The sequence below is a fragment of the Fonticula alba genome, assembly GCF_000388065.1.
Source record: "Fonticula alba strain ATCC 38817 unplaced genomic scaffold supercont2.4, whole genome shotgun sequence".
NCBI classification, from domain to species: Eukaryota; order Rotosphaerida; family Fonticulaceae; genus Fonticula; species Fonticula alba.
Genome location: NW_009242974.1, coordinates 209,552 through 218,195, shown reverse-complemented (window position 1 = coordinate 218,195; position 8,644 = coordinate 209,552). Strand labels below are relative to the sequence as shown.

The following is an 8,644-nucleotide window of genomic DNA, read 5'->3' as shown; positions in this document are numbered from 1 at the left end:
GGGGGAGTTGGATGCTGCCAGGGCCGCGGACCGGCCTGGGGGCTCGAGAAAAAGGGCCATCCGCGGAAATCCGCATGGCCTGCTGCCAACGGAGGGGCAGGCCCCCGCCCCTCCCAGGTGGTCCTGCTCCCCTTGGGGGCGATCGCCCCGGGCGCGCCTGTCCGCCCCCCCCCCCCCACCCACCCCTCGCACGCCTCGGGGGCAGACGGCCGGGAAGCCAGAGCATGCAAGAAGAAAGACCGCGGCAATGGCCGGCCCGGGGTGGCCTCACGGCACACCCCTCCTCTTGCCATTCCCATTCCGCCCCTCGCTCGCCTCTTCCCCCTCCCCGACCCTCGGCCGGCTTCTCCCTCTCGCGGTCTCGGCACGCAGGCCTCGCTGCACCATCCCCCCCAACAATGAGCAACTCCTTCGCGCGATCTCAGCTGGAGAAGTACGGCTGGACACAGGGCAAGGGTCTCGGGCGCGCTGGGCGCGGCCGGACCGAGGCCATCAAAGCCAACATCAAGCAAAACACTCACGGTGTGCGTTCCAATGTCCCGGCCAGCCACCCGCCCGCCGTGTAAGGGGGGGGAGGGAGAAGGCGAGGATCTCCCCTTCATGCATGCGCCCGCTCACACGATGTTTGTCGGCCCGTTGCCTTGTCTTGCCTGTGGCAGATTGGCCACCGGAACCAGCAGTTCGACTTCAATCACTTTGACAGCGTGTACAATCGGGCGTCGAGCAATCTCCAGATCATTGGCGCCACGTCGCTGGCCGGGTCTTCCTCCGACTCGGACAGTGACAGTGACAGCGATGCGCCCGCCGCGCGGAGTGCTCTCACGCAATCGGAGACCACCACGGTACGTGTTGGTGGCCTGGCAGAGGCTTGGGGGGGGGGGGGGGCGTTTGCGCTGCCTCCCTCGAGGCTGCGATCGCTGACAACCCTTCCGCCGGTCGCGTGTCCCCTGTGCACAGACCTCCGAGCGGGTGATCTCCTTCTCGCGGAAGGATAGCAACCTCTCGCGCCGGGAGCTGACCTCCATCATGACGGAGCGCATGCTGTTTACTTCTTCGGGCACCCTGGGCGGGGGGCTTGGCTTCACCGGCGATTCGTCGGATTCGGACGCGGACGCGGACGCGGGCCGCGCGCCGGGGCTCGGAGCCTCGGCTTCGGTTGCCCCTGCCCCCAGCACCTTCATGGGCTTCGTCAGTAGCGGGTATGTGTGTGCCGCCTGCCGGCGGGCTTTGCTTCCGGGGGCCTGCATTTGGTTACTGACCTTGGACACGCCGCTGCATGGGCGCTCCTCGGCCTGGCCCTGCGCATGGTGGTACGTGGCCTTGCGCAGCCTCCAGAATACCGAGCGGCTGGCAACCACCTCGAGCGACTCCGACTCCAGCGATGGCGATGACACCGACGTTGAGAATGCGCTCGAGCATTCGCGGGCGAAGGAGAACTCCCTGCTCGACGCCTGTGGGGGGATTCGCATCGGCCACCGTGGCTCCTTCAAGCAGGAGGGCAAGGAAGCGCGCCTGGCTCGGCAGGAGGCCGAGTATCTCCGGTCGATTGGCCTCCTGCCGCCGGAGGTGCCGGAGGCGTCGACCGAGGACACCTCCAAGCGCAAGCGCTCGGACACCGATGACGCGCCGCCGGCCAAGCTCCGCAAGAAGGATGCTGCCAGCAAGAAGGAGGCCATCCAGGCGGCCACCAAGGCTGCCGAGAAGGCCGCCAAGAAGGCCGCCAAGAAGGCCGCCAAGAAGGCCGCTAAAAAGGCCGCCAAGAAGGAGCTCAAGAAGGCCGCCAAGAAGGCCGCCAAGAAGGACAAGGAGGCAGGGAAGGAGGGCAAGACCGTTGGCAGCTCCGCCTCCTCGCCATCTGAAGACCTCCAGCGGAAGCTTGAGCGGAAGATCCAGAAAGCCGCGCGGAAGAAGACGGCCTCCGACGCGGCCTGAGAAGTGTGCGCGCGCAGGCGTGCCCCGGCCGGCAAAATACGCGCACATGCCGCGGCGCTGCATGAATATAGATTTCCCCCGCCCCTCCCCCCCGGAAAAACACATCTTTTTTAGTGCTCCCCAAAATACATGTACCCACTCTGGTGTGTAACGGTGGTGGGCAGAAGGGGGCTTGTATTTTAAATCCGCCCCTTGGAAGTCGGGCGAGTCGGGCACCGGGGAGAGGAGGCGGCCGGGCCCTGCGGATCGAGCGTCCCCACGCGATCGGGTGCCCGAGAGGGCGGGCCCTCAAAAGTTTGGGCCTTTGCGGTCTCTGGAAATCCCTCCGAAGCAGCACTCCTCCTCCCTTCGCTTGGTCCCCTCATCTCTTTCCTCCCCTTTGCCCGGTCCCCCGCGTGGCATTTGGACCGCTCTCACCGATACCACCCTCCCTGTCCCTGCCTCTCTTTGACTGCCCCTCACTCTCCTCGCGGGCGCACGCACGCATCCGCGCATCATGGAAGAGCACATCTCTCCCGACTACTATGATTTGGATGATATCCTCGCCGAACAGGAGGTGCGCACCTGCTGGCTTCCCCTCTGCCATCCCTCCAAAGCCACTGACACGCGCACGCGTGCCCACGCGCTCACCCATATCCATGGCGGGGCCTGTGCTGTTGGGGCTCTTTTTTTTTTACCCCCTCCAGCGCGTGACCTGCCAGGTGCGCCTCCGACTGCGCTCGTCGGATCTACATCTGATTGGCCTTGGTGAGCCGGTTGACCGAAAGACCAAGCAGTTTGAGATCCCCTTTTGGTTGGCCCAGGGGCTGGAGAGCAAGTACGTGCGGCCATCGGCCGATTCCCGCGCATTCGCCCACACACGCACACACACACACATACGCCCACATAGACAAGCACACAACACATGGATGCACGCTGCTGCTCCCTCCTCTCATTCGCCCGCGTCCTAACCCCACCTAGGATGGTCGTCACGACAAATGTCCCACGTGCGTTTGGGCCTCGCGCGGGAGCCGCACTGAAGGCGGACCCTGTTGGTGCTGATCTGCGCACGGTCGAGGGTGGCGGCAGTGGGCAATACTTCCGTCTGGGCCAGAAAATCGCCACGCTGTGCGTCCTCCATGTCACCCTTCTTCCCTTTTGTCATGTTGCCCGCTCCCGAGCCCCTGACGCCATTCGGTTGCTGCTGAGCAGGAAGCAGGATTATGCACTGGGTGAGATGCTCCACGAGGTACGTGCCCACAGGGCAGCCTGGCCCCCCCCCCTTTCAGTAGGCTCCCCTTTCGGCCCCGCCCTGCTGCTGGCCCTTCCTCTCCTCCCGCCCCGTCGGTCCTTCTGACGCCTCTTCGATGGGATGTCCCTCTTCGCTGCTGTCCATACGCATGTCTCAATGGCCCAAAGGCCTACACTTCGCGCCTGTCGCATGTCCTGCACACGGCCCATCGGGCCATGGCTCGTGACGTGTCGACCGATCTGGAGAGGCTCGATGCCTGCGAGCGCGAGGGTGCGTTCCTTTCACATCCAAGCGCGCACGCACACCCATACATACATGTGTATATATGTACATACACATATGTGTATATATGCACATACACATATATGTATATATGCACACACACATATATATACACGCACGCACGCACGCACGCACGCACGCACGCACGCACACATACACGCACGCGTGCAAGCACACGTGCCTATGCCTCCTCGACAGACGGCCATCTGGCCCGATAGCTTGACCACTGACCCGCCGACGTACAGTCTTCCGCTTGGCATACTGGGCCGCGTCGATGTCCTCGCATTGGCGCAAGTCGGCCGGTGTCAGCGGCCTGAACAGGCTAACTGCATCCACCTTATCACGCGAGGTGGGCGGCGCGGCCGCGGCCGCGGCCAAACGCAACCTCCCCGGGGACTCGTCCTTCCGAGCGGCGGACACTCGCGATCCGGCCGGCGATGCTTCTGGCGCGGCCTCCCTGACAGGCTACGAGACGGCCGCCTCGCTTGCCTTGGCCGTCACGTCGACCACCCAAAAGAAGGCACGCTTCGGATGAGCATGCAATGCCGACGGCGACCCTGAGGATGAGGATGGGCCCCTCGGCCCTGCCTCTGCCCTGACGCCCGACCGCGGCGGCATGCATGGAAATAGGAACACATTTTTTTATTTGATACACTCTGCTTGTTCGTGGCCTTGTGTGCGCCCGAGTGGGACCCCGCCCAGGGGCCGACAGCCGGTGTCGGGGGACGGAAGATCCCCAGAGGCAGACTCACTCCTCTTCCTCGACTGGCAGGTTGATTTCTATGCGTGCACATGCGCGTGGGTCGAACCGTCGGAAGGGCAGGCGGAAGGGAGGCGGTCAGTGTGCGATGGAACAGGAGCCCCACAACCGGGGGGGGGGGGGGGGGAAAGGGCCGAAGAAAGGAGGGCGAGGGGGGAGCAACCCCGGGGCAAGGAGCAGGCAACAGGGGAGAGGGCAACACGAGGGGGCCACGGCGGCAGGCCGGATGCCACACGCACTGATGACACCGGTGGCCACATCGCGCTGGAGGAAGGCCCCATAGCGCGAGTCGATGTCGGTGCGCAGGGCAGTGAGCGTGGCCCCCAGGTCCTTGATGGACTTCAGGGTGGGGGGGTCCTTCTTCCAGGAGTGGAAGCAGTTGACCACGTCGAACACCAGCATGTAGGGGGTCAGCAGTCGGCCGGCCATGATGGCCGCCGAGGTGAGGCCCCCGCTGAGGGTGAAGTTACTGCTGTCAAAGCGCTGGAGCATGGTTTTGGACGCCTCGCCGGCATTCAGCAGCGCCACCAGGGCGTCGGCCGTCACGGTGTCCATGTTGACGGTGGACAAGTCCCCCGGCAGGGGGTGCTCCGTAAATTGGAAGACCACGCGCAGCAGGACCAGGGCCACGCGCGGCAGGATGTCCACCTGGTAGACGGCCGCCGTGTCGGCCAGGCTCGGGGCCGCCAGGGCGATGGCCGGGTCTTCGTGTGCCGCGATGGCCAGCCCACGCAGGAGGACCTCGAGGGACATGTCGGTGCCGGGGCTGCCCGGCTGCGTGAGGGCCTCCCCGGCCGGGGGGCCGGCCGGTGGCGAGCGCTTCAGCCCGAGGGCATGCAGGCGCCGGCACTCGCCCAGCAGCGTGTCCAGGGCCGGCCCGGCCTCGGCCGTGGCATCCAGCCCGAGGAAGGCGTGCGACAGGAGCAGGCACAGGCCGAGCTGCTGATTGGACAGCGACCCCACCTCGGCCGTGGTCGGGAAAAGCACGCGGCCCATGTGCTGCTGCACCAGCAGCGAGCACTCGATGTAATTCAGGTAGCACACGCGCAGGGACTCGGCCCATTCGATGATCTGCTTTTGGCGGTTCTTGTTCATGACGAAGTCCGTGATGCCGGTGCCGAGGGTGGTGGCCGCAGATGCCACCAGCACCCCGGCCGCCAGGGGGGCCAGGGGGGTTAGCAGCAGCAGCCCCGACACCACGGTGGCCGTGGTGCCGACAGTGTATGCCACCGAGACGTCCTTATTCTGCTCGGTGGCCGAGGCGATGGCCTCCGCGCACGAGTTCTCCAGCTTGACCACCAGATTCAGCAGCTCCATCAGGACGCTGAAGAAGTCCAGCCGAAGGTAGTAGGGGGAGGCCGTGGCGGGGGCTATGGACCCGGCGTCGGGGTCCCGGGGAGACATGATGGGGGCCAGTGACGAGGGGGGAGCAAAGAGAGAGAGGGGGGGGCGGGAGGGGGGAGGCGAGGAGGAGGGGAGGCGAGGAGGAGGGGAGGCGATGTGACCGGTCTCGCGGCCGGGGGAGATCGCGGCACCGGGATCTGAAAAAAAAAAAAAAAAACTTGCCGCTTCTGTGCCCGGCCGGGGAGGGCCGGGCCGGCTGTCTCCGCTCCCGGGGGGGGGGGTGCGCACCATTGCATATCGGCCTGCTGCCGGGGCGGCCGCGGGGCCCCGTCGAAAGGTCCGAGTGACTGGCCGGCGATCGAGACGCCGCCGGCCAAATTAAACCGGCGGCCTGCGTGTGAGGGTCGCGAGGGGCTTGGCGGTGGACTCCTCCTGTGGTTGTCCCGCCCCCCCCCCCCGGGGCGCGGGCAACGCCGGAACGCTGGAACGCTCCACCCCCGGGACAGCCACACATCCCCACGACCGTCGCAAACGCATGCACTTGCATCAACACAGAAAGTGCCGGGAGAAGCCCCGGAAGAAACACCAGGAAGCTGGGCAGGCGAGAGCGAGGGCGACAGAGGCGCCGAAGGACGACGAGCAGGAGCAAGGGGGGGGCGACCCGGAATCGCACGAAACCGCGCAGTGCCCTGGGGTGGGGGCCACAAAAGATAATTGAGTCCTCATGTGATCTCGTCGCACGTGGGATCGAGAGCCTCGCGCTCTCGCGGGCTCGGCGGGGTGAGGGACCGATTCCCGCCGGCGGACCGGCGTCCGGGGCGACCCTGCGCACCATGGGCTTGGCGATCTGGGCCTCCTCCGGGCCGGTGACCGGACCGGAGGGGAGGGGGCGCTCTCAAGCGTGCGCGCGGCGCGCCCTTGTGCCGGCAGTCCCCCGCCCCCTCCCCTCGGGCCGCCGGGGCCGGACAACGACGTTCCCACAACATGGTGAAAAGCTCTCCCCGAAAGGCAGGTCTATTCTTCCGCGGAGGGCGGGGTGGATGGCCTCCGGGAAAAGTCCGGATAGTGAGTGTCCAATATCCGCCGGAAGGTCTCACGCGGGATGCCCAGCTTGGAGGGGATTTGCTGGACCGGGACATTGGCCGCGATGAGCTCGCCCACCCGGGCCACTTGGACCGCCTGCCGGGCTGGGGTCCGCGGCGGCCGCGCAGGCAGGTACGAGGGAAAGTGCCGGGCCAGGAGCTGTGTGACCTCTCTCCTGGGCAGGTCGGCAGCGGTGGCCAACTCGGCCACCGACAGGCCTGGGCCCTGATGCTGCATGACGGCCTCCAGGCGCTCGAGCCTGCCCGGAGCAGGGGACGGGGCTGCTGGCTCCCGGCCGATGGGGGCCTCGTGCGCCGCCGCCGCCGCGGCTGGCCCGGCCGCCAGGTCGTGGCCCGGCTCCGGGGGGTGCGCTGACGAGGCAGACGTCGGCGCGGGCGCCGGCGGTGCCTCGGCCGAAGGCGACGTGTCCGGGACCGGCGGCGGCGGCGGCGTCGCCGGGGGAGCGGCGTCCTCCCCGGCCGATGCCGCGCGCGTGGCCGCGAGCCGAGCCAACATCCGGGAGACGGTGGACACCGAAACATTGAGCCTCTGGGCCAGCTCCCGCTGGGTGGGCGGAGGATCGGCCCGGGCGGCCAGGATGGCGAGCAGCTCCTTCTGCCGGTTCTGCATGCGGCCCAGCCGGCGAGAGTATGTCGGAAAGTGCCGGGCAATCAGCGCCACCAGGGTCTCCTGCTTGATGTCCAGCCGCCGGGCCAGGTCCTTGTCCGAGAGGTTGGGCTCGTTGATGAGGAGGGCGCCCAGCTGGTCGATGAGCCCCTGGCGCCAGGCGGCCCGCCGGTCGAAGTACTCCGGGCAAAGGCGGTTCAGGTGGGAGAAGCACGTCGACACCGGGATGCCAAGCATGGCCGCCAGCTCGACCCCGCTCTTGGAGGGGTTCGCCAGGGCCACATGGCGGAAGCGCTTGGCGTAGGCATCCGAAAGGCGGAAGTGCGTGGGCCTCTTGAGGAGGTCCTGCAAGTTGCTGTCCCCCAGGAGGCGGGCCAATTTCTTGGGCGACACCCGGGGCCGGATGTTGGGCAGATGCCGTAGGCACCATGCCCGCTCATGCGGCGACAGGGGGATGGCCTCCAAGGAGGGATGCAGGGCGACAAAGTCCAGCACTTGAGACATGAAGGCCGGGAGCTGGTCCTTGCTCGGGCCCTCGGGCAGCATGGCCAGCTGGCCGGCCGTCAGGCGAAAGGGCATATCCGGGTGGCAAAGGATCATCAAGCACCGGTGGGAAACCGCCCTCTCCCAATCATCGCCGGTGGTGGGGGTGGTGGGGGCGGTGGTGGAGAAAAACCCGGAGGCGCGTTCGCCGGCACAGGGCGCGTGTATCAAAAAACCGAGGGCCGGGGATCGGGCCCCGGCCAGCAGCCGGGTGAATGGGCGACCAATGGCACCACCAGCCACAGTCAGGAACATGCCGGGGCGCAGGGTCCAACACGAAAATATCCCAGGGGATCTATCTTGCGAAGGGGAGAAAAGACCGATTGGGGAGGAGGGGCGGCGCGTGGGGCGGGGGGGGGGGAGGAAATTGTGTCGAGGGCATCTGGACCGAAACACAGGAGGGGCCCACCCCCCGGCACCCAGGCGGCTGATGAGGCCGGAGCGAGGGTTGGCACTTGGTGAATGGTGCCAATGCATACGGACTCTGTGCGGGCGATGTGATCTGGGACTCGTGTGACATGTGTATATTTTTTTTCGGGCAGAGCTCCCACCACTGGGGGGCGGCCGGCTCGGCGGGTCCGCCCTGCCTGCTCGCCTCCCCCTGGCCCCAGGGGGAAGCCGGCGGAATCGAGGGCAAAGTGCATCTGACGGTTCGGCTGGCCGCGATCACCGCTGTGGGTTAGGAAGGCATCCCCACTCCCCGTGCTCGGACATCAACAGGACAAAACCAGACGGGGAGGGGGCCGCGGATACCGGGCGGCGGGACAGGGCAAGCACCCAGCAGCAAGGGCTGCTCTCGCTGGGCGAGGGAGCAAGGGGCAGCGGGGGGGGGGGGGGGGGGG

At 66.9% G+C, this 8,644-nt stretch overlaps 4 protein-coding genes across 4 annotated transcripts; 3 read left to right on the top strand and 1 right to left on the bottom strand.

The window, feature by feature from the left end:
* Positions 1-269: 269 nt before the first annotated feature.
* Positions 270-1,932, top strand: H696_02590 (hypothetical protein; the record flags this gene model as incomplete). The annotated part of the gene is made up of 4 exons (XM_009496501.1): positions 270-524; positions 660-842; positions 958-1,199; positions 1,329-1,932. Exons 1-4 carry the CDS (start codon positions 399-401, stop codon positions 1,930-1,932), a joined length of 1,155 nt encoding a protein of 384 aa, XP_009494776.1. The 5' UTR covers positions 270-398.
* Positions 1,933-2,428: 496 nt separating this feature from the next.
* Positions 2,429-3,980, top strand: H696_02589 (hypothetical protein; the record flags this gene model as incomplete). Its single annotated transcript, XM_009496500.1, has 5 exons — positions 2,429-2,488; positions 2,619-2,749; positions 2,893-3,160; positions 3,331-3,433; positions 3,691-3,980. 5 exons carry the CDS (start codon positions 2,429-2,431, stop codon positions 3,978-3,980), a joined length of 852 nt encoding a protein of 283 aa, XP_009494775.1.
* Positions 3,981-4,193: 213 nt separating this feature from the next.
* H696_02588 (hypothetical protein) lies at positions 4,194-5,609 on the bottom strand (the record flags this gene model as incomplete). Its single annotated transcript, XM_009496499.1, has 2 exons — positions 4,194-4,225; positions 4,445-5,609. The coding sequence occupies 2 exons, from the start codon at positions 5,607-5,609 to the stop codon at positions 4,194-4,196; spliced, it is 1,197 nt and encodes a 398-aa protein (XP_009494774.1).
* Positions 5,610-6,518: 909 nt separating this feature from the next.
* H696_02587 (hypothetical protein) lies at positions 6,519-7,965 on the top strand. The gene has a single exon (XM_009496498.1). It carries the CDS (start codon positions 6,868-6,870, stop codon positions 7,561-7,563), a length of 696 nt encoding a protein of 231 aa, XP_009494773.1. The 5' UTR covers positions 6,519-6,867; the 3' UTR covers positions 7,564-7,965.
* Positions 7,966-8,644: the final 679 nt, after the last annotated feature.

Coding starts and splice junctions, on each gene's coding strand:
- H696_02587 (XM_009496498.1), top strand. CDS start 6,868: ATGACGGCCTCCAGGCGCTCGAGCCTGCCCGGAGCAGGGGACGGGGCT.